Source organism: Lynx rufus, unplaced genomic scaffold (genome assembly GCF_022079265.1).
Source record: "Lynx rufus isolate CCGP_SWC_20201006 ecotype Redwood Valley unplaced genomic scaffold, mLynRuf1.p SCAF_14, whole genome shotgun sequence".
NCBI lineage: Eukaryota > Metazoa > Chordata > Mammalia > Carnivora > Felidae > Lynx > Lynx rufus.
In genome coordinates this window covers 54,342,542-54,368,004 of record NW_025814828.1, presented here as the reverse complement: position 1 = coordinate 54,368,004, position 25,463 = coordinate 54,342,542, and the positions used below count along the sequence as shown (strand labels likewise).

Below are 25,463 nucleotides of genomic sequence, written 5' to 3'. Positions count from 1 at the left end.
CTTTGAGGCCACTAATGAATATATAAGATAAAAGATAGGGTCTGAAATAAGTCAGCAGTGGTAGGGATGGCAAAGATAGAAGGGTTTTGAGAAATGAATTAGAATTGACACAGTGAGGAAGGAATGATGAGTGAATTCAAGATTTTTTAGCATAGGCAGTTGTAAGAATGGTATTGGTATTTAATGAAATGGGGAAACTGAGAGGTGAAACCAAATTGGGGATGGGTAAACAATAATAAAATTTTTTGACTTGTAGAGATTAAAGTTAATCAGAGATATTTAATGAATGGACTTGTCCAATAAGCTGATGACTCATCTGTATTTTCAGCTCCAAAATAGCTGTGAGTCTGGAGCCCACCAATCTGTTCAGATTGCAGATACCGATTTGTAAGTCATCAGCGGAGAAGTGATAATTGAGTCAGTAGGAATACATGAGATCACAGAGGAAAACAGGAATTGAGGGCAACCTTTTTACATTTACCTACTCATCTATCTGCTTTGGTTGTCTACAAGTGGATTTGAATGGGTGGACTAGTGTCAATGACTAGTAATTCTCAACATAGGAAGGTCTCCGTCCAGCTCTAATTACTGGGGACTCAGCCTGGTATTTCATTCTAGGAGACTGATGTGACTGCCAAAGCAACTTAATGTAGCCTCATGAGACACTTTTAAAACCAAATAAGGGCCTGGTCTTCCTCTCTAACATTAGATTTGCATAAACTACCAAGGAGGCCCACCTTCCTTGATCTTGGAATGAACATATGGTGAAAGGAGCTTGTTTTCTTGTGTGTCAGGTATGTGGAGCTTTTAGTAAATGAGAATTTGTGTAGAGAGTAAATTCAGTATATTCTCTAGTCTATTCTATTATTTGTCAACCAGGAAGGTAGAAACATGTCATGATTTTTTATAGTATTACAATCAAATTTAAATGGGATAAATTCCCTTTTAATATGCATTGTATTTTGTAGTCTTTATAGCTGGCAAATCAATACTAGTAGACATAACACACTGTTATTTTCCTACTCTTATCTTATACAGAAAGATATTTGCACACATTAAAGTTGAGAAATGCAATAAAATTGGTTGTATTTTAGGTCCTGGAAATGAATAGTCCCTCCAGCTCTGGCACTAGAGTAGATGTAGTCATGAAATTATTTTCCCATTTTTGTTATCCAGATGAATTAGAGAAGCAAAAATTAGACTTAATTCCATGTAATGTCTGTAAACAGATCTCATTGCCTTTACTTACAGTAAGTCAGATCCCAGGATTTGTATTATATGCTTATGTTTATAATTTTAAATATTCCAATTTTGTAGATTATAGAAGACAATATTTATAGTGGAAAGAGTATAGATTTTGGGGCCTGATATGCCCTGTGCTTTAATCCAGGCCATTTCTTAGCTGAGTGAGTTAAACAAGATACTCAACTTCTTGGTTGTTTTTTTCTAATTTTACGATAGGGATAATTATAGCACCAATCTCTCAGGATTCTTGTGAACATTAAGTGATAGTGACTAGAAAATGACAAGCTCCATAATACATATTATTCTATTTTTCTCCTTTCCCTTAACATGAATTAAGGCAGCATTTCTCAAAATATGTTTGTTGAACCCTAATCCCTCTAAATGATTTTTCAAAAAAAAAAAAAGCTCATATATCAACTAATTTTTTCCCTCTTGGTGAGAACAGACATTAACATATTTAACAGTACCAAGAAGCTCTATCTTAAATCATTTTTTTTGGTAGTTTAATTTTTTTAGAACCCAGCATTTTCCAACTTTATTTTGTCATTGTATCATTTTATTTTCTTGGAACACCTATTAATAGATTATGTTATTAATGGGGTACATTTTGGAAAAGGTGAATTTAGTAATCAGGTCCAGGTGCTATTTTTTTATTTTTGAGTATAGTTGACACACAATGTTACATTAGTTTCAGGTATACAACTTAGTGATTTGACAAGTTTATACATTATGCTATGTTTTTCCCAAGTATGTGATATCTAAGTATTTGGCTTCATTGAACCACAGGTACATTATAATATCCTGTGGAGTAAATAATGCTACCCAGTTTAGAATTTTGGGATTATGTTGCAATGGATAGGATTAGGCTTTAGGAGAACTGAGTTTTTTTTTTTTTATTTTTTTGTAATATTTATTTCTTTTTGAGAGAGAGAGAGAGAAAGAGAGAGAGAAAGAGAGCACGAGCAGGGAAGGGGCAGAGAGAGAGGGAGACGCAGAATCCGAAGCAGGCTCCACAGAGTCCAACGCGGGGCTTGAACTTGTTAACTATGAGATCATGACCTAAGCCAAAGTTGGAGGCTTAACTGACTGAGTCACCCAGGCACCCCTAGGAGAAATGAGTTTTAATCACAGTTCTGCCAATGGTAGCTGTGTAGCCCTAAGCTAGTGACTGAATTTCTACATAGACAAGTCTTAGTATCCTTATCTGTAAAATGATACCTTATCTGCCTCACAAGATTGTTGGAAAAACCCATGAAAAAATAGTTGTGAAAATAATTTTGAAAATTAAAAATGCTGTCTGTGGAAGGGGTGGTATTACTAACAAGGAAATGGAATTATAGGAACAGTGAATATAGAATAGGGGAGACCTAGAGGTTGATCTGTGCTGCTTCCCTTTTCAACTCCTGTATTTTTAATAATTAAAACAATTTGTAGGTGAATGTGCCTGAATGTCTGTAGCTCTGTCTTTTGTCAATGTCTTGTACTTGCTTACAGAAGGCATTTCCCACTATGGGATGTAGTTTAGCATCATGTCACTATGGGTGTTACTGAATATTCAATACTGAGTTATAATTATCATGCACAATGGAAAAGAAGATTCTTAGGATTTAATAGGCTCTAATAATTTATTACAGTTTTGAGATGTGGAAAGGTTGAAAAATTGTACCGTGAGCATATTGTTACTACCTAGATTCTGCCATTAAATTTTTGCTGTATTTGCTTTATTACATAACCACCCATGTATTCATTTTTCTTTCTATTATTTCATCTTATTCTTTGTATGTTGTACACAATCTAGTACCTTCACTCTGGAACACATCAGCATGCATATTATTAACTAGAGTTCAGTATTTATTTATGGTTCTTTTTTCAGGATAAAATTACATGCAATGAAATGCACAGATCTTACGTGTACCATTTAATAATGGGAAATGCATACACTTGTGTAATAACTACCATCCTAATCGAGATAAATAATGTCATTACTCTAGAAAGTTCTCTCATGTCCTATCCAAGTCAAGTCCTGCCCTTACTCCCACTCTGAAAGGCAATCTCTCTTGGGATATTTTTTACTGGATGTCATATCATTGGAATCATGAAGAATGTACTCTTTTTGGGTAAAAGGTTTTTTCAGTTAGCATACCTTTTGAAATTCATCTGTGTTGTTACCAGTAGTTTATTCATTTTCATTGATGAATAGTATCAATCCTGTAGATACACCTCAGCTTACTTATCCATTCTCCTACTGGTGGGTATTTGAATTCCCACCAGTTTGGAGCTCTTGAGTAATAAAGCTACTATGAAAAAGCTTGTACAAGTATTTTGTGAACACACACTTTTCTGGTTTGTAAATACCTAGGAATGTAATTACTGGGTCATAGTGTAGATATATGTTTAGTTTTTTCAGAGACTGCCAAGCAGTTTTGCAGTGTTTGTACCATTTTACATTCCCACCAAAATGTATGAGCATTCTGGCTCATTGGTGAATACACCAATATCTGGTATCGTCAGCCTTTTTAATTTTAACTGTTCTGGTGGATGTGTAGTGGTATCCCATTATGTTCATTTTTAATGCTTGTTTTAATGTGTACTTCTCTCCCATCCAAGTACTAACCTGGCCTGACCCTGCTCAGCTTCTGAGATCACATGAAATCGGGCACATTCAGGGTAGTATGGCCATAGACTAATGTGTACTTGTTTAATGACTAATGATGTTGAGTACCTTTTTATGTGCTCATGAGCCACATCTATCTTCCTTTGTGAAATGTCTGTTCAAACCCTTTGCCCATTTTAAAATTTGAATATTTGTCATATTAATAAGTTGAAGGAAATCTTTACATATCCTAGATACCAGTCCTTTGTCAGATGTGTTTTAGGAATATTTTCAACTAGTTTGTGCCTAACCCATTCAGTTTTTAAAAATGTTTTTTTTTTTTATATATATGAAATTTATTGACAAATTGGTTTCCATACAACACCCAGTGCTCGTCCCAAAAGGTGCCCTCCTCAATACCCATCACCCACCCCCCTCCCTCCCACCCCCCATCAACCCTCAGTTTGTTCTCAGTTTTTAACAGTCTCTTATGCTTTGGCTCTCTCCCACTCTAACCTCTTTTTTTTTTTTTTTTCCTTCCCCTCCCCCATGGGTTCCTGTTAAGTTTCTCAGGATCCACATAAGAGTGAAACCATATGGTATCTGTCTTTCTCTGTATGGCTTATTTCACTTAGCATTACACTCTCCAGTTCCATCCACGTTGCTACAAAAGGCCATATTTCATTTTTTCTCATTGCCACGTAGTATTCCATTGTGCATATATACCACAATTTCTTTATCCATTCATCAGTTGATGGACATTTAGGCTCTTTCCATAATTTGGCTATTGTTGAGAGTGCTGCTATGAACATTGGGGTACAAGTGCAGCCGCTCTGGAAAGCAGTGTGGAGGTTCCTCAGAAAATTAAAAATAGACCTACCCTATGACCCAGCAATAGCACTGCTAGGAATTTATCCAAGGGATACAGGAGTACTAAAAATGTTTTTTTAATTTATTTATTTGTTTATTTATTTTTTCATTCATTTGTTTATTTATTTAGCCAGGGAGGGGCAGAGAGAGAGAGAGGGAGGGAGAGAATCCCAAGCAGGCTCCACAATGTCAGTGCAGAGCTGTATGTGGGGCTCAATCTCATGAACCATGAGATCATGACCTGAGCCGGAATCAAGAGTCAGACACTCAGCCAGCTGAGCCACTCTAGCATCCCGGAGCATCTTATTTATGACCTTGTGGTGACTTAAAAGAAATCTAAATATCTCAACAAGAAATAAAGACAGTTGTGGTTTTTTTTAAATTCTTTTTTTTCAACGTTTATTTATTTTTGGGACAGAGAAAGACAGAGCATGAACGGGGGAAGGGCAGAGAGAGAGGGAGACACAGAATCGGAAACAGGCTCCAGGCTCTGAGCCATCAGCCCAGAGCCCGACGCGGGGCTCGAACTCACGGACCGCGAGATCGTGACCTGGCTGAAGTCGGACGCTTAACCGACTGCGCCACCCAGGCGCCCCAGTTGTGGTTTTTTTTAAACACCCAGGATATTTTCTAGTTTTGTTGAATGTTATATTTAGAGGATGGGAAGGGATGGTGGAAGTATATTATTCTCAGACAAGGGGAAAGAGAGTATACATTTCTTTTGGAAAGACCACTAATTCTAATACCCCCTCTCTCTTTACTCTTCCCTCTTCTCTATACTGGCTGTTGCCCACCTTCTCCTTCCGCCGTTCCCTCTGACCCAACGGATTACAGTTTCCAGGTTTCTTGATTCCAGTATGTTAATAAGGGTGGCCATCTAGAATTGTTACTATAGCTGAAATTCTATCTAAATTTTAAAGCCCACTAAAGATTCTTTTTTTTTAATGTTTATTTATTTTTGAGAGATACAGAGTGTGAGTAGGGGAGGGACAGAGAGAGGGAGACACAGAATCTGAGGCAGGCTCCAGGCTCCTAGCTGTCAGCACACAGCCTGACGTGGGGCTCAAACTCAGGTGCCATGAGATCATGAACTGAGCAGAGGTTGGATGCTTAACTGACTGAGCCACCCAGGTGTCCCAAAGCCCACTAGAGATTCTGGATGGTATATGAATTTGCATTATCTCTGAGAGAACTATCGTATTATAAGTAAAGTACTGATCTGTATTACTAGATACACTTTCACAGATGTTTGATTTAACCATTTTCTGTGTTAGAGCAAAAAAATGATTAGTGGTAAAATACTTGAGCCTAAAGTCTGACTGTTCTGAAGGCCTATGTCAACATTTAGTTGAGGAGAAAATACATCAGAATATTGAGGGAATCTCCAGTAGCATTATGGATGAGTAATTTTGGATATTACATTAAAGGTTTTAGTTGTTGTTTCATATTAAAAAGAGCTTTTATAGATTTTTATTTTGTTAGAGAAAGATTCAGAGAAGCAAAATTGAAATAAAAGACAAAACCAAGAATGTGTCCCACCCCACAACCAGAGTGCATATTGTAGGTGGGACTAAGTGTACTTTGGGTCTCATCATACAAAGAATCAGTAAACACGAAGAGTTTTTCAAGAACTGGGAAGCCTAGTATGTAGTTCAGAATTAAAGAGTTCTTTCTGGTTGCTACACTGGTAACCTTCCTTCCTACTTAAGGAAGTTAATCAAACGTCCAATGTCTGCAAGGTTTACCTGATCTTAATTAGAAGACTTCTGGGTTCTCTAAAACAGAATGACGATCTTCAAAGGACTGTGGAATGAAGAATTAATAGTTCACCCAGTTATCAATGGGAATACTGTTCTTACTTTACTTATCACAAAAGTCTTGATGTGAATAATTGTGTCCAGGATCTACTTTTATTTTTGGCCCCGAAGGCTGAGAATAACACAGGACCACTAGATCTAGAGTAGCCAGTTGTGTGTGTGTGTGTGTGTGTGTGTGTGTGTGTGTGTGTGTGTTGGCATGGGTTATGGGTTTGGTAGTGGTGGTGACAGTGGACATTTAATTGTTTATAGAAAACTTAGCAGTTTTTTCCACTGGCTTTCCTTGAGATCTACCAAGGTTTTTCTCCCTAGCCAGTTTTTTAAAACCAAGGAGTCAAATTTGTTCATGTTCTCTGCTCAATGCCCATATTAAGCTGTTCACAATCCCTGATCAGTGGCATTTGATCAGTGGAGAAATCTCTGAGGAGGCCAAAGAGATTTTTTAACTCCTTATACAATGAAAAGTTACCTTTGGGATCTGAGAGGCCCACTTGTATTTCAGCCTGGTATTTCAAACATCCCAATTAGGTTTTGATCTCTGAGGTAGCAATATTGAAATGATTTGAAGGGTTCAGGGTGGTTTGCTGATGGAATTCAATGACTTGATTTTTATATCCTTTTCTTTACTCTTATTTTTTCTTGTTACAGAAGAAGCTACTATGGAGGAAACTGGGCCAGTTTTAGCTTTTCAGGACTGTTGTCCTGGCTAAAGGAATACCAGGTAAACTTAGTTGATTTTTAATCTACTATGTTATATTTTGTATCACACAATAACCCTACATTGAAGAAAACCCTAAGCTTCTGTACAATAGACTGATGCCACATTTTTATTTATTTAACAAAAATTATGCAGTCTTTTTAGCTAATATTCTTCCAATGCCTTCAAAATATAGTTATCACTTTTTAAATATACAGTACATAGATAAGTTGGCAGAAGAGTACATCATATATATTTGATACCATTTTTCTCATTATATGCCCAAATATAAGACAAGATTTTTTTCTCTAAAATAGTCTTTCAGAAAAATATTCCAGTTGTTCATAAAGTCTCACATATTACTAGTTGTTCTTTCAGTCAGTATATGTTGAAAAAAAAAACAACTATTTGGGGAAGATACATTAATTTTAAATGATCTGTGTCATTGGTGGTTTTACATATTTATAGAAGTCATCTGACAGAATCAGTAAAAAGCAAGGAAAGAAGTTTAATGTATATTTAGTAGTTTTTATTCTAAGGTAGGATCTTGCTACTACAACTGTTGGATATCATTGTAAAGAAGTTTTTGTAGAGGACATTTACAGCATAGTAATATGGGAGTTGGTTATGTCATGGAGTTTACTGAATTTTATGACAGATTTAAAAAGCTATCCTAATTTTATGTGAACAGTACATGTGGCTTGAAATGAATTTCCTACTGAGAGTAATTCCATCATACATGGAATCAGAAACTGCTGTATCTCAAAAGAATTTAGACAGTTGGGAAAGGTAGATGATATATCCTAGAAAATTGTATTCAGTTAGCTAAAAATCATATAGCTAAGACTTATTAAGCACTTAACATGTGCCAAGCACCACACTAAGCATTGTAGTTGCACTGATTAATTTATGATACAACACTTAAAAAGTGCTTCTGGTGATGACAAAGACACTGATGTTGAAGATGCAGTGAAGATTCAGTTTGAATAATATCATTGCATGAAATAAGAGTTCGGAGAAACAACCGATATTTTTAAAGTAATATTGCATGTAATACAAACTGTATAAATCAAGAAAGTAAATGTTACAAGTAGACATTTAACTGTTTTATTTTTGTGCCTTAAATATTCATATATTTGTGTTGATGAGAAACCCTATTTTGAACCTTATTCTTATTAGGAAGTATGTACAAATGTGGGTCATCTTATTTAGTATATTTAGCAATAATAGTACTTCCATGAAAAAATTTAGTCTAGATGCTCACAACAAAGACAACAAAAGTACCTCAGTTGTCTGAATGGAAAATATCTAGTGAGTGAAGGGAATTTTATAAAATGAGTTTTGCTAATAGGTTAGATTTATTAAAATAAAAATATTTTTATAGACATTTCTTTTGGTGCTCAGCATCTTGACTCTCTCACCATATCCTTTCCTTGTTTGCTCTTTGTCCCCTGCTCCACTGTCTTTTCTTCAGACTGGTAACCCCTATGTCTACACATTCAGAGTTCTATGTTTTACCTCCTCTCTACCTATATTGGGATTTTAACACTAATAATAACAGTTATAATAAAAAATGTCTACCCTACTTTTCTTCAGTTTAAAATGTTAAATTCAGGACAAAAAATCTTTTAAGATAATTATTATCCTACTTTATGAAATCTGTTAAGTTTAGAAATTTTCTGAGTTGAATTTACTTCAAGGATATTATAGTTATATTTTACTACTAGTTCTTTGAGAATATATAATACATTAAAAAAAATTTCTCTGACAAGATATGTGCCAAATAGTTTAAAATTTTAAACAGGTTAAAAATTGATTCTTGACATTTGGAAAAGGCATATCTTGACATTTCCAAAAATCTCCTGTGTTCAAATATTGCTGTACATACAATTTAGGTCCATAAAATGTAGTTAGGAATTATTGAAAATTTGTAGGGCCACTTCCAACCATTACAATTTACATACATTATTATACATTATTGTTTCTGTTGTCTTTATGAATATAAAATATTTAGAGGGGGGCCTGGGTGGCCCAGTTGGTTAAGCATCCGGCTCCTGCTCAGGTCCCAATCTCACATTTCGTGGGTTTGAGCCTCTGTGAGATATCAGCTCAGAGCCTGGAGCTTGCTTCAGATTTTGTGTCTCCCTCTCTCTCTCTGCCCCTCCCCTATTCATGCTCGGTCTCTCTCTCTCTCTCTCTCTTTCTCTCTCTCTCTCTCAAAAAAATGAATAAAAATTAAAAAAAATTAAAAATATATTTAGAGTCACTTATTATACAGATCTTAGTTATAGTGAGCTGAATACTTTTCAAAAATACTTTTGCATATAATCAAAATTTGACATGACTAGTGACTAACCTTCAAAGACCTAAAAGTAAGTAGAATGAAGTAATTGTGAGCCTGCTGTTTGGACAACAAAATGCAAAAACTTTATTATTAACAAGTAAAATGTACAACAGACACACTTGATTTTCAGCAGATAGAGGGTTAGTTGTTCTAGTTCTTAAACAGTGTCAAAACAGGCACATCCAATGTCCAATGACTGCATCAAAATGTCAGATATCCTGATAGAAATCTGTAAACAAGAGCTAGGTTTTGATAGGATAGGTTTTTACACAATTTTCTTCTCCTTCCTTTGACATGGTACACTATGCTAGAGTCACTTCAGAATTTTGATGGGATCAAAGGGAAAGCATTAATTTAGAAAGATATACAGCTTTACAGAAAAGTAGAGGATCACGTTGCTCAATTTAATTAAAATTTCTCATCTGTATTTTGTTTAGGAAAACAGTGACATTGTGAATGAAAATCCAGCATGGCAAGAGCACATTCTTGAAAATGAAGAAGCTATTGCTCTTAGCAGGAAGGACAAAACCATTCAACATGTGGAAGTATTTTGTTATGCCAGGTATGAAAAGTATTAATTTAGGGTAAACTGAGTTAATGACTTCTTAATTCACATGTATTCAAAAGAAGCCAACATATGACTGACATTGGTTGCTAAAAGTCGAATTGATATGATGGTTTCCCTTTTTTAAAATAGAACTTTCAGTTTTCTCTGCTTAGATGATGATTATGATAATAACATCCTACATTAATGACTTGTGTCTTACAACAGTCCTGTGCTGGGATAGAGCACATAGTACTAGTTGCAGCTTTTACAGAATCCCCAGTGTAGCTAAAAGAGATTCATTTAAGGTCACATGGCTTGAAAAAGGCCACACATAGGCTAGATAGTGGTAGAGCTCAAGTTTAAAACCCAGGATAATTTAATTCTACTCCAGTGTTCTTCTAACTCTTCTTAGATAATATTCAGTGTAGGGTGCCTGGGTGGCTCAGTCAGCTAAGCATCCGACTCTGATTTCAGCTCAGGTCATGCTATCACGATTTGTGAGATTGAGCCCCATGTTGGGCTCTGTGCCGAAAGCATGGAGCCTGCTTGGGATTCTTTCTCTCCTCTCTCTGCCCCTCCCCTGCTCATGTGCATGTACTTTGTCTCTCTCTCTTTCAAAATAAATAAACTAAAATAAAAGGTAATATTTATCATAGCAAAATGGGAAATACACAGCACTATTCTTAGATAATACTTAGTGTAGCAAAATGGACAATTATAATTTTGAATTAAAAAAATCAGAATGACTGGTCATGACATTTGGAGACATTTTTGAAAATCAGGAGAGAATATTGGGAAGTCATATTTTAAGTGTCTCTTTCTAAGTGAGAATTCATTATTTTTTTTTAAGTTTTTATTTTCCAGTTTGTTAATATACACTATTATATGAGTTTCAAGTGTAAAATATAGTGATTCAGCAGTTCTATATGTACATCACTGGGTGCTCATCATGACAAGGGCACTCCTTAATCCCTATCACCTATTTAACCCATCCTTGCACACACCTCTCTTCTGGTAACCAACCATCAGTTCTCTATAGTTAAGACTCTGTTTCTTGGTTTGTCTAATTTTTTTCCCTTTGCTCATTTGCTTTTTTTTTTCTTAAATTCCACATATGAGTGAAATCGTGATGGTATTTTGTCTCTCACTGACTTATTTTGCTTAACATTTTACTCTTTAGCTCCATCCATGTCATTGGAGAGGGCAAGATTTCATATTTTTTGTATGTCTGAATAATATTCCTTGTATATATCAGTTGATGGACACTTGGGCCATTTCCATGTATTGACTATGGTAAATGATGCTGCTATAACCATAGGGGTGTATGTATTCATTTGAATTATGGTTTTTGTGTTCTTTGGGTAAATACCAATAGTGCTATTGCTGGATCATAGGGTAGGTCTTTTTTTTTTCTTTTTCTATTAAGTTTTTAAAAATAATTTATTTTTTAATTTATATCCAAATTAGTTAGCATATAGTGCAACAATAATTTCAGGAGTAGATTCCTTAATGCCCCTTACCCATTTAACCCACCCCTCCTCCCTCAACCTCTCCAGCAACCCTCTGTTCTCTGTATTTAAGAGTCTCTTATGTTTTGTCCCCATTTTTATATTTTTTTGCTTCCTTTCCCTTATGTTCATCTGTTTCATATCTTAAAGTCCTCATATGAGTGAAGTCATATGATATCTGTCTTTCTCTAATTTCGCTTAGCATAATACCCTCTAGTTCCATCCACGTAGTTACAAATGTCAAGATTTCATTCTTTTTGATTGCTGAGTAATACTCCATTGTGTGTGTGTGTGTGTGTGTGTGTGTGTGTGTGTGTGTGTACATTTTATTTATTTCTTTATCCACTCATCCGTTGATGGACATTTGGGCTCTTTCCATACTTTGGCCATTGTTGATAGTGCTGCTATAAACATTGGTATACATGTGCCCTTCTGAAACAGCATACCTGTATCCCTTGGATAAATACCTAGTAGTGCAATTGCTGGGTTATAGGGCGGTTCTATTTTAATTTTTTGAGGTACCTTCATACTGTTTTCCAGAGTGGCTGCACCAGTTTGCATTCCCACCAGCAGTGCAAAAGAGATCCTCTTTCTCCGCATCATCGCCAACATCTGTTGTTGCCTGAGTTGTTAATGTTAGCCATTCTGACTGGAGTAAGGTGGTATTTCATTGTGGTTTTAATTTGTATTTCCCTGATGATGAGTGATGTTGAGCATTTTTTCATGTGTTTGTTGGCCACCTGGATGTCTTCGTTGGAGAAGTGTCTATTCATGTCTTTTGCCTATTTCTTCACTGGATTTGGTTTTTGGGTGTTGAGTTTGATAAGTTTATAGATTTTGGATACTAACCCTTTATCTGATATGTCATTTGCAAATATCTTCTCTCATTCCATCGGTTGCCTTTTAGTTTTGCTGATGGTTTCCTTCACTGGGCAGAAGCTTTTTATTTTGATGAGGTCCCAGTAGTTCATTTTTGTATTTGTTTCCTTTGCCTCTGGAGACGTGTTGAGTAAAAAGTTGCTGTGGCCTAGGTCAAAGAGTTTTTTGCCTGTTTTCTCCTGGAGGAATTTAATGGCTTCCTGTCTTACGTTTAGGTCTTTCATCCATTTTGAGTTTATTTTTGTGTATGGTGTAAGAAAGTGGTCCAGGTTCATTCTTGTGCATGTCACTGTCCAGTTTTCCCAGCACCATTTGCTGAAGAGACTCTCTTTATTCCACTGATTATTCATTCCTGCTTTGTCAAAGATTAGCTGGCCATACGTTTGCAGGTCTGTTTCTGGGTTCTCTATTCTGGTCCACTAATCTGATTGCGTATTTTTGTGCCAGTACCATACTGTCTTTTTTTTTTTTAAAATATGAAATTTATTGTCAAATTGGTTTCCACACAACACCCAGTGCTAATCCCAATAGGTGCCCCCTCAATGCCCATCACCCACTTTCCCCTCCCTCCCACCCCCCATCAACCCTCAGTTTATTCTCAGTTTTAAGAGTCTCTTATGTTTTGGCTCCCTCCCTCTCTAGCCTTTTTTTTTTTTTCCACCCCCTCCCCCATGGTCTTCTGTTAAGTTTCTCAGGATCCACATAAGAATGAAAACATATGGTGTCTCTTTCTCTGTATGACTTATTTCACTTAGCATAACACTCTCCAGTTCCATCCACATTGCTACAAAAGGCAGTATTTCATTCTTTCTCATTGCCACGTAGTATTCCATTGTGTATGTAAACCACAACTTCTTTATCCATTCATCAGTTGATGGACATTTAGGCTCTTTCCATAATTTGGCTATTGCTGAAAGAGCTGCTATAAACATTGGGGTACCAGTGCCCCTATGCATCAGCACTCCTGTATCCCTTGGGTAAATTCCTAGCAGTGCTATTGCTGGGTCATAGGATAGATCTATTTTTAATTTTTTGAGGAACCTCCACACTGTTTTCCAGAGTGGCTGCACCAATTTGCATTCCCACCAACAGTGCAAGAGGGTTCCTGTTTCTCCACCTCCTCTCCAGTATCTATAGTCTCCTGATTTGTTCATTGTAGCCACTCTGACTGGTGTGAGGTGAATTACCATACTGTCTTGATGACTACAGCTTTTTTTTTTTTGGTTGATTTTTTTTGTTTGTTTTTGATTTAACTTTATTTTTTATTTTTTAAAATTTACATCCAAATTAGTATATAGTGAAGCAATGATTTCAGTAGATTCCTTAATGCTCCTTACCCATTTAGCCCATCCCCTCTCCCACAGTCCCTCCAGCAACCCTCAGTTTGTTCTCCATATTTATGAGTCTCTTTTGTTTTGTCCCCCTGCCTGTTTTTATATTATTTTTGTTTCCCTTCCCTTATGTTCATCTTTTTTGTCTCCTAAAGTCCTCCTATGAGTGAAGTCATATGATTTTTGTCTTTCTCTGACTAATTTCACTTAGCATAATAGCCTCTAGTTCCCTCCACGTAGTTGCAAATGGCAACATTTCATCCTTTTTGATTGCTGAGTAATACTCCATTGTGTGTGTGTATGTGTATATACGTATATATGTATACATATATGTATGTATACATACATATATGCATATGTGCATATATATACGTATATACACATACACATATATATATATACATATATACACATACACACACACACATATATATATATGTGTATATATGTATATATATATACACCTCGTTTTCTTTATCCATTCATCCATCGATGGACATTTGCGCTCTTTCCGATGATTATAGCTTTCTATTTAATACATCTTGAAGTCCAGGATTGTGATGCCTCCAGCTTCGGTTTTCTTTTTTCAGGATTGCTTTGGCTATTTGGGGTCTTTTTTTGGTTCCATATAAATTTTAGGATTGTTTGTTCTAGCTCTGTGAAGAATGATGGTGTTATTTTGATAAGGATTGCTCTTTTGCTCATTTTGTAATTTGAATGGCTTTTTCTTGTGGGTTTTTGAGAGTTCTCTATATGTTTTATATATGTGTCCTTTGTTAGGTATATAGTTTGCAAATATTTCCCCCATATCTTAGCCTGTCTTTCATTCTCTTTAAGCAGGGTATTTTGTAGGTGAAATGTTTTAAATTTTGATGAGGTTCAGTTTATCACTTTTTTCTTTGGTATAGATCCCGAAGATTTTCTCTTATTTTTTTTTTTTAATTTATAGTTTTATGTTTTACATTTAAGTCCATAATATACTTTGATATACTTTGAGTTAATTTTTGTATAGGTTTGAGGTTTAGGTCAATGTTAATTTTTTTGTTTTACATATGGTTATCCAGTTGTGCCATTTGTTGTAAAGGCTGTTTTTCCTCCAGTGAATTAATGTGCATATTTGTCAAAAATCAGTGGGCTGTACTGGATGAGTCTATTTGTGGATTTTATGTTCTATTCCATTGACTTGTAGGTCTTTTCTCACACCAGTACCCCATTGTCTTGATTACTGCAGCTACATATTAGGACTTAAAATCAGGTAGAATAATTCCTCCAAATTTTATTCTTTTTTTGTCAAGATGGTTTTAGCTATTCCAGAGTTTGAGCCTTTCCATGTAAATGATTTGAGAAGCTTTTCTAAGTCTAGAAAATGTTGTTGGAATTTTTTTGGAATTGCATAGCATTAATGCTAAATCAGCTTGGGGCATTGATACCTTTTTATTTTGAGTTTTCTTTTTTTTTTTTTTTTTAGCATGTGACCTTTTATTTTTTTTTATTTTTTTTTATTTTTTTTTTTATATGAAGTTTATTGACAAATTGGTTTCCATACAACACCCAGTGCTCATCCCAAAAGGTGCCCTCCTCAATACCCATCACCCACCCGCCCCTCCCTCCCACCCCCCATCAACCCTCAGTTTGTTCTCAGTTTTTAACAGTCTCTTATGCTTTGGCTCTCTCCCACTCTAACGTCCTTTTTTTTTTTTTTTTTTTTTTCCTTCCCCTCCCCCATGGGTTTTCTATTTCATTGACAAGTTTTATCTCTCCAGTTATGTAGGTCAACTTTGATTTCTTTCTACAGAATTGTGTAATTGTCACAGTCTCAATTCTGTGCATGTTTTGTTACTTGTATACCTAAGTATTTACTTGTCTGTGGGGCAATTGTAAGTGGAATTGTCTTTTTAATGTTGGCTTTCATATGTTCATTATTGGTATTTAGAAATGCAGTTGGTTTTTATGCATTGATTTGAATCCTGAAATCTTGCTGAATTCACTTAGTAGTTCTGGGGATTTTTTTTAGAGATCCCTTGGGATTTTTATGTACACAGTCATGTCTTCTACAAAAAGGAACAGTTTTATGTCTTCCTCTTCATTGGCTTTTTTTAAAGAGTCTATTTCCTATTGGGAGTCATGTGTTTTTCTGTACAGAGCCACATACCTCAGGTTAATTGTGTTTTCTACTTACCCTTAGCCTCACTTAAGTGAGCATTTTTTTTTTTCAGAAAGGAGGTTATAACTTCCTGATGGCTTTGTAATTTTATCCTAATGGTGGTCAATCATTAGGATCTCTCACTTGCTAATTTTCTTGGTTTTGTACACTAGATGTGCACATCAAATCCACAATCTGATCAAATGACAGGTTATCAGAATTCCTACACTTTATTGGTCATTCATACCAAGATTTTATTATAGCTTGTTGCTTCAAACAAATAGAAGTCAAACTTCAGTCCTTGATACACTACATAATATAGAATACTGTTTTCAGTATTTTGCTAAATTTCCAAAATATCATGTAACTACAGCTTTTTAATAATATGAATAATGACATATGACTTGTTTTCTGATTTTAGACCAGATGTGTTAGCTAATTTATAGAGATGATGTTATTAGTCCAAAATGTATGATTAGATCCTCACGTATGCAGCTTGTTATTTCGTCAAGGGAGAATAGAATATATATCTCATGGCTATAAACAGTATTGTAGCCATAACCAGTTGTCTCTTGATTTTTAATTTTTGATTACAAAAAGACCGGGACAAGGATGCAAATAAATCAGTGCAAACTCATCACCACTGCTTGGAAAATACCTCAAAGTACATGGAAAATCAGTAACCCCAGCCTCTGATATAAACATATAGGATACTGCATTATTTTTTGTTGTTGTTGAGTTTACTTGTTTTCAGAAGTAATTCTGAAGTGTTCAACCTTAAAGGTTTTAGTGATTTTTTGAACATTAAATTTAGTACTTTTGGTTATTGAAAAATTGGTCTAAATACTAAAATAGAAATTGTAGTGATAAACGTATTATCATAACGTTTGCCCACATATCACAGTCCATCAAGAACTATCCAGATTGTTTTGTTACATCAGAGATTTATTATCCTGAATGCTGCTTGAAATAAGTATGATAATATCCAGTTTGAGCCAAAAATACTTTTGCTATACATAGATTTTTTTTTCACTGAAGCAAATTTTGTAATTATGTAATTGGTTTATGGAAAAGAACTGAAAAAGAACTAGCATTTATTGGACATTGTGTATGTGGCAACTGCTATAACTTGGTGCTTTACATATCTTATTTCATTCAGTCTATAGTGTAGCCATGTACATGAGATGTTGGTGTATATCACAGATGAATAAACTGAAGCTCTGGGAGAGCTAGAGATAGCAGAGCCAAGGTTTGAAGCCATGTCTGTCTAACTCAGAAGCTTGTTTTGTTTCCATTTTTTCATGTTGTATTTTACACACAACAAGAGAACCATTGCATCACGTGAATAAAGTATTTCCTTTGTGAAGACTAGTACCTAAAGAGGTGCATTTACTTCCTTCCTTTACCAGAATACTATTTAGTAAAGTAGTAAATCTGTAATGAGGAATTAAAAATGCCTAACTCCCAGTGTTACAAAGTAAGGGGTGAATCCAGTATCCTTTAGTTGTGACTGTAGTTTATACACCATGGGTTTTTGTAGTTTACATGAGGGAGTAAAAGCAGCTACTGTTTCTTATTTTAAATATTCAACAGGATGAAAAGGCACAAGACAGGAATCCCCACCTTAGTTACACAAATCCAAAGAATTCTTAGATAAAGGATTGTTGCCTGTTAATTGCATAATGCCATGTAATTTCTTTAGCAAGAAGAGATTTTATCATTCTGAGGTATTGACAGTAACTTGTATTTTTCTGCCCTGGTTTTTGTTTTATTTTGCTTGTTTGTTTTTGTTTTCAAATATTGAACATTTTTTCTCCTTTTCTGGCATGATAATGTTAAAAAGCAGGATGAAAACTTTCCTCTTAGATTTTCAAATGAACCAGCTCTCAAGTTGATAACAAAATAAAGATACTACTTTAACAGTAATCTAAAATTCTCCTTTTATTAGTTTGGATTCTAAAATTTTAACTTAAAAATTATATAAGTAACATGAGTTTCCTGGCAAAAATTGACTAATCTCAATAAGGAAAAAGAATAAATTTTAAAAATGAAAAATCACCTGTAATACAATTTAGAGGAAGCTGTTTTTTATTACTGTGTATGAATAAGTTTGATTTGGCTGCAAGTGACACAGTGCCCAACTAAAAGTGGTTTAAACATGTAGAAGAATAAGTAAGTGGGGAGGTGAGGAGGTGGGTTGGTCAGTAGGGTTGGTCATTGCAGAAATTGCAGAATTTGTTGAGCATTTTTTAAAGTTTTTATTTAAATTCCAATTACTTAACTAGAGAAAACAAAGGGATGGTTACCTGAGGGAAGGTGAGTGGCAGAGGTGGTGGGTGACAGGGTGGGGGTGGGGGTGTGAGTGGGGGGGTTGTTAAATAGGTGATGGGGATTGAGGGATGCACTTGTGATGAGCACCAGGTGGTGTATGGAAGTGATGAAGTACTATATTGTACCCCTGAAACTAATATTATACTCTGTTAACTGGAATTTAAATAAAAACTTTAAAATACATTCCAGTTAGGAGTACCTGGGTGGCTCAGTTGGTTGAGCATTGCACTCTTGATTTCAGCTCAGGTCATGACCTCACCATCGTGGGATAGAGCCCTGTGTCGGACTCTGTGCTGAGCGTGGAGCCTGCTTTGGATTCTCTCTCTCTCTTTCCCTCTCTCTCCCCCTCCCTCTTCCTTCCTTTCTCCCTCCCTCCCTCCCTGTCTTCCTCTCTGCCTCCCTCCCCTGCTCTTGTGCACTCGCGCTCTGTCTCAAAAAAAAAAATTCCAGTTGATATACAGTGTAATATTGGTTTCAGGTGTACAGTAGAGTGATTCAACAATTCTATACAATATTCAGTGCTGTCATGATAAGTGTGTTCATTGCTCCCTATCACCTATTTGACCTGTCCTGCCACCCACCTCCCAGCTTGGTAACCATCCATTTGTTCTCTATAGTTAAAACTGTTTATTGGTTTGTCTCTCTTTTTTCTTTTCACTTGCTCATTTATTTTGTTTTTTTAAATTCCACATATGAGTTAAATCATAAAGTATTTCTCTTTCTCTGACTTACTTATTTCGCTTAGCATTTTGGTCTCTATCTCCATCCATGTTGTTGCAAATGGCAAGATATCATTCTTTTTTTGAGGCTGAATAATATTCCATTATAGATCTAAATCACATCTTCTTTTTTTTTTTTTTTTTTTAAATTTTTTTTCAACGTTTTTATTCATTTTTGGGACAGACAGAGACAGAGCATGAACGGGGGAGGGGCAGAGAGAGAGGGAGACACAGAATCGGAAACAGGCTCCAGGCTCCGAGCTATCAGCCCAGAGCCTGACGCGGGGCTCGAACTCACAGACCGTGAGATCGTGACCTGGATGAAGTTGGACGCTTAACCGACTGCGCCACCCAGGCGCCCCCATCACATCTTCTTGATCCATTCATCTATCCATGGACCCATGGGCTGCTTCCATAATTTGGCTATTATAAATAATGCTGGTAACAAACTGAGGATTGGTGGGGGGTGGGAGGGAGGGGAAGGTGGGTGATGGGTATTGAGGAGGGCACCTTTTGGGATGAGCACTGGGTGTTGTATGGAAACCAATTTGACAATAAATTTCATATATTGAAAAAAAATAATGCTGGTATAAACATAGAGGTGCATGTATCCTTTTGATTTAGTGTTTTTGTATTTTTGGGTAAATACTCAGCAGTACCATTCTTGGAGTGTAATGTAGTTCTATTTTTAACATTTTGATGAGTCTCCATCCTGTTTGCCACAGTGGCTGCACCAGTTTGCATTCCCACCAGCAGTGCAGGAGGGTTTCTTTTTCTGCATGTCCTTGCCAGCATTTGTTTTTGGTGTTTTTGGTTTTAGCCATTCTGAAAGGTGTGAGGTGGTATCTCATTGTAGTTTTGATTTGCATTTCCCTGATTATGAGTGATGTTGAGTATGTTTTCATGTGTCTGTTAGCCATCTGTATGTCTTTGGAGAAATGTCTGTTCATGTCTTCTACCCATTTTTTAATTGGATTATTTGTTTTTGGGGTGTTGAGTTTTATAAGTTCTTTGTATATTTTGGATACTGACCATTTATTGGATATGCCATTTGCAAATATCTTCTCCCATTCTGTAGGTTGACTTTTAGTTTTGTTGTTTCTTTCTCTGTCAGAAGCTTTTTATTTTGATGTAGTCCCTAAGTTTATTTTTGCTTTTGTTTCCCTTGCCTCTAGGAGACCTAGAAAAATGTTGCTTTGGCCAATATTGGAGAAGTTACTGCCTATGCTCTCTTCTAAGAGGATTTTTATGGTTTCTAGTCATGCAGTTAGGTCTTTCATCCATTTTGAATTTATTTTTGTGTATGATGGAAAAAGTGGTTCAGTTTTATTCTTTTGCATGTTGCTGCCTAGTTTTCCCAGCACCATTTGTTAAAGAGATTGTTTTTTTTCTCCACTGTAAATTCATTCATCCTTAGTTGAAGATTAATTGACCATATAATCGTGGGTTTGTTTCTGGACTTTCTGTTCTGTTCCATTGACCTATGTGTCTATTTTTTTTGCCGGTACCATACTATTTTGAATACTACAGCATTGTAATATAACTTGAAGTTTGGAATTGTGATACTTCTAGTTTTGTTTTTCTTTTTCAAGATTGCTTTGGCTATTTGAGCTCTTTTGTGCTTCCATACAGATTTTAGGGCTGTTTGTTCTAGTTCTGTGAAAAATGCTGTTGCTCTTTATAGGGATTGCATTAGATCTATAGATTGATTTGGGTAGTACAGAATTTTTAATAATATTGTTCTTCCAGACCATGAGCATGGAATGTCTTTGCATTTCTTTGCATCGTCTCAAATTTCTTTCATCATTGTTTTATAGTTTTCAGAGTACAGTTCTTTCACCTTATTGATTAAGTTCCTAGATATTTTATTGTTTTTGGTGCAATTGTAAATGGGATTGTTTTCTCAATTTCACTTTCTGCTGCTTCGTTATTATTATTTTTGCTTTATTATTGTAATGGAATGCGATAGATTTCTGTGCATTGATTTTGTATCGTGCAACTTAATTCATTTGTCAATTCTAGCAATAATTTGGTGAAGTCTTTAGTATTTTCTATGTATACTACTATGTCATTTGCAATTAGTGAAAGTTTTACTTCTGTCTTATCAATTTGAATGCCTTTTATTTCTTTTTATTTTCTTATTGCTGTGGCTAGAGCTTCCAGTACCATGCTGAATAAAAGTGGTGAGAATGGACTTCCTTGTCTTGTTCCTGATCTTACAGGAAAAGCTCTTAATTTTTCACCATTGAGTATGATGATCCTAGCTCTGGGTTTTTCATATAATACCTTTATCCTGTTGAGGTATGTTCCCTCTAGACTTACTTTGTTCAGGGTTTTTATTACGAATGGATGTTGTACTTTGTCAAATGTGTTTTTCATCATCTCTGAAAATTATCATATGTTTTTTTTTCTTCCTCCTATTGATGTGATGATGTGTCATGTTAATTGTTTTGCAAATATTAAACTACCCTTGCATCACAGGAAAAAACCCCACTTGATTGTAGTGTATGATTTTTTAAATGTATTGTTGGATATGGTTTGCTATCAAGGATTTTTGCAACTATGTTTATCAGAGATGTTGACCTGAAGTTCTCTTTTTTTGTGGCGTTTTTATCTGGTTTTGGTATCAGGGTGATACTGTCCTCAAAGAATGAATTTGGAAGTTTTACTTCCTCTTCTGTTTTTTAGAATACTTTCAGAAGAATAGGTGTTAACTCTTCTTTAAATGTTTGGTAGAATTCACCTGTGAAGCCATCTGGCCATGTACTTTTATTTGTTGTGAGTTTTTTGATTATTGATTGAATTTCATTGTGGTAATTGGTCTGGTCATATATTTTATTTCTTCAGTTTTGGTAGGTTATATGTTTGTAGGAATTTTTCCACTGTAGATTTTTCAATTTGTTGGCATGTCATGATTTAGAATATTCTCTTATGGTTTGTATTTCTGTGGTATTGGTTGTTATATCTCCTCTCTCATTTGTAATTTTTACTAATTTGGGTCCTTTCTCTTTTCTTTTTGGTAAGTCTGGCTAGAGGTTTATAAATTTTATTATTTTTTTCAAAGTATCTTCTCCTGGTTCTTATTTGAGAGTTTTCTTTCATCTGGAGGTAGACCTGTATTGCTATATACTTCCCTCTTAGAATTGCTTTTGCTGCATCACAAAGGTTTTGGACAATTGTGGCTTCATTTTCATTTGTTTCCATTTATTTATTTATTTATTTATTTATTTTTACTTTTTTAATTTCCTGGTTGACCCATTTATTGTTTAGGAGCATGTTGTTTAACCTCCAGATGTTTGTGGTGTTTCAATTTTTTGTCTTATGGTTAATTTCTAGTTTCATAGTGTTGTGGTCAGAAGGGGTACATGATATGACTTCAGTCTTTTTGAATTTGTTAAGATTTGTTTTGTGGCCTAATATGTGATCTGTTTTCGAGAATGTTTCATGTGCACTTTAAAATAATGTGTAGGGACACCTGGGTGGCTCAGTCAGTTGAGTGTCCGACTCTTGATTTTCAGCTCAGGTCATGCCCTGTGTCATGGGATCAAACCCTGCATTGGGCTATGTGCTGAGTGTGGAGGCTGCTTGAGATTCTCTCTCTCCCTCTGCCCCTCTCCCTGATGGTGCTCTCTCTCTAAGATTAAATGAATGAATGTGTATTCTGCTGTTTTAAGATGGAATGTTATGAATATACCTGTATAATCCGTTTGGTCTAGTGTGTCATTCAAAGCCATCATTTCCTTGTTGACTTTCTGTTTAGATAATCTGTCTGTCAATGTAAGTGGCTTGTTAAAATCCCCTGCTAGTATTGTATTATCATCAATTAGTTTCTTTATGGTTGTTATTAACTGTTTTATTGTATTTGGGTGCTTTTTGTTTGGTGCAGAAACATTTACAATTGTTATTATCCCTTTGTTAGATTATCTTTTTTATAATTATATGGTGTCCTTTGTCTCTTGTTGTAGTCTTTGTTTTAATGTCTGTCTTGTCCAATATAAGTATTGCTATCCTGTCTTTCTTTTGACATTCATTTGCATGTTAAATGTTTCTCCATCCCCTCACTTTCAATGTGCATGTAAACGAGTCTTGTAGGCAGCATATAGATGGGTCTTGTTTTTTTATCTAATATGTTACCCGATGTCTTTTGATTGGAGCATTTATTTCATTTACCTCCAAAGTGATTATTGATAGATATGTATTTATCGCCATTTTGTTACTTGTTTTGTGGTTGTTTTTGAAGGTTTTCTCACTAATTGAGCATCTTAATCACATCATAGCTTTGGCGTAGCTGCTCTGCCCTTCTCTTAGCTTTCTGTGTAGAGTTACAAAATGGTTGCCACAATTCTAAACAGGTTTTCATGCAGTAAAAAGATCTAATCATTGTGGGAAGGAGGAGAGTTTTTCTGACAAAAGTATTATTATTATTACACTAGAGAGTCTTCATCAAGAGCCCCCAGTACACTCTGCTTTGTTTCATTGGCTAAAACTAGATAACCAGCTCACTTCTAATTCAATTACCAGCATAGGGCTGTAAATTGGTATAGTTGTCTTTAATCAGCCATGATCCTTTCCCTAGTTCTGGGCACCTTCTGCCTGATATTGGAACAGAATTATGGCTCTTTTGACAGGGAGGAAGAGACTAATTGGTTGCTGAGGATACAACCAGTAGTACTTGCTATACATCATCATTTTATGAAATTTTATTCCTGAAGAAATGTTGCAAGAAGTTGATATTTCAGCTATATTCTACAATATGTGTTAACATTTGAAGTTGGTAAGAGTAGGGGAATGTATCTACCAATATATTTTATTGTAGCAATTCAAAATTGAATATAGTGGCTTTTTAAAGTGCTAGTTTCTGGAACAATGACTTTTGGATAGTGTGATTTTTGTAAGTTTTATTAGTAACTGTTAAACAATTATTTGTAGGAATAACCAGCTGGGTAGTAGCAGTTTAACATATACTGTGCAAATCAGAAATGATTGGTCTTAGAACAAAGCACATACAACTAAGTAAAAGAATTAAAAGTTTTGCAACAAGCTGTACATTTTATAAGTGACATTGGATTTCATTTCTGCAGTCTTTTTTGATGTTGAACAGTTTTATAAGAACTAAGGCAGATTTTTTCTCCTCTATATGTTAAAATCATAATAGCATTTTGCACTCATAGTTTGCATTGAGAGTTTATAATCCAGCCACATTCATTTACAACTGGCAAAGGTGTTCTTATAACTTTTAAATACTTATAAATTTGAGTTATTAATTTATTCTGGAGTTTTCTTCAAAAGGTTGAATTGTCCTTTTTAATGTTTTTTTTTTTTTTCAAACCACAATATAAAGCTTTAAATTTGAGGAACGATAAGTTCTTTTTGATTAACAGAATTTTGCTTATTGGTGCATTAAGTGGAATTTTGGAAATTTTCTGGTGTCTTTGTAACTTCTAGTTAGGAATTAAATTCAACTTTAGCAGAAGTCCAAAAATACTGTTAATTGAGAGTAAGGACACTATTGTGTTTTTATTGCATATGATTTCCATAGTGCTAGGGATTTCACAAAATGATGTTGAGAACACTAAAACTTACAAATTTATGGATGTAGGATAAATTCACAAAGAATTTCTTTCTTTATACTTACACATTTAAGTATTGTGTCATATCTTCCAGATTGTTAAGCATTAATACATTTCATTCACTGTAGAAAACCCCTTTATTCAAAATGTAATAGAGAGCCATTGACAAGATCAATTTGCTATGCTGTTTCCACAGTGTCATCATCAAGGTCTGTAATCAGAAGTTGCCTTATTTTGTCTTATCTGTATAATTGATTGTCATGTTATTTCATAGTTTAATCTGTAGGTGTGGAACTTTTACTGAAGGTTGTCACGTTAGTTCCCTCATGAAATACACTTTGGTTTATTTGGTTTTAAATAGATTGAATGTAGAGCATGAACAATTCTATAGAAAATACACAAATCACATTGTTCTTCAATTTTAATGTCACTAATGGCAATGATATTGTGGGGTTATGGCCACAGAGCTTTCAATGTGTGATCTCAAAAACCTAGGTATGTGTATTTTGAGTTGTCTCTTGACCTGTGTGAAGTGTAGCAGTATCTTATATTTGATAAGTATTTCATGTTTGATTAGTCTTTTAGATTTTATAAAATATTTTCCATATATGTTAGCTCATTTATGTTACAGCAGCCTCATGAAAGGTAAGAAAGGTGGACTGACTCCCATTTTACAGATGAGCAATCTGAGAGATTAAGTGAGTTGCCTAATATCTGCTAATTCATGCATCTAGGTCTAGAACTTTTCTCACTAAACTTTCCTAGATCTAAAAGGTATGATTAGAACATGAATAATATCAAGGTTTATTTCATTATATAAATTAAAATTGTTGTATTATAATCGTTAAGATCCTGGCATTTTATTTCTT

General features: G+C 35.1%; 1 protein-coding gene across 1 annotated transcript in view; it reads left to right on the top strand.

The window, feature by feature from the left end:
* CHM (CHM Rab escort protein) overlaps window positions 1–25,463 on the top strand; it is a 261,692-nt gene that overhangs the window by 51,580 nt on the left and 184,649 nt on the right. Inside the window, exons 3-4 of the mRNA XM_047076287.1 lie at window positions 7,174–7,246; window positions 10,004–10,128. Coding sequence (XP_046932243.1) covers window positions 7,174–7,246; window positions 10,004–10,128 — 198 coding nt within the window. The remainder of the gene's footprint in view (window positions 1–7,173; window positions 7,247–10,003; window positions 10,129–25,463) is intronic.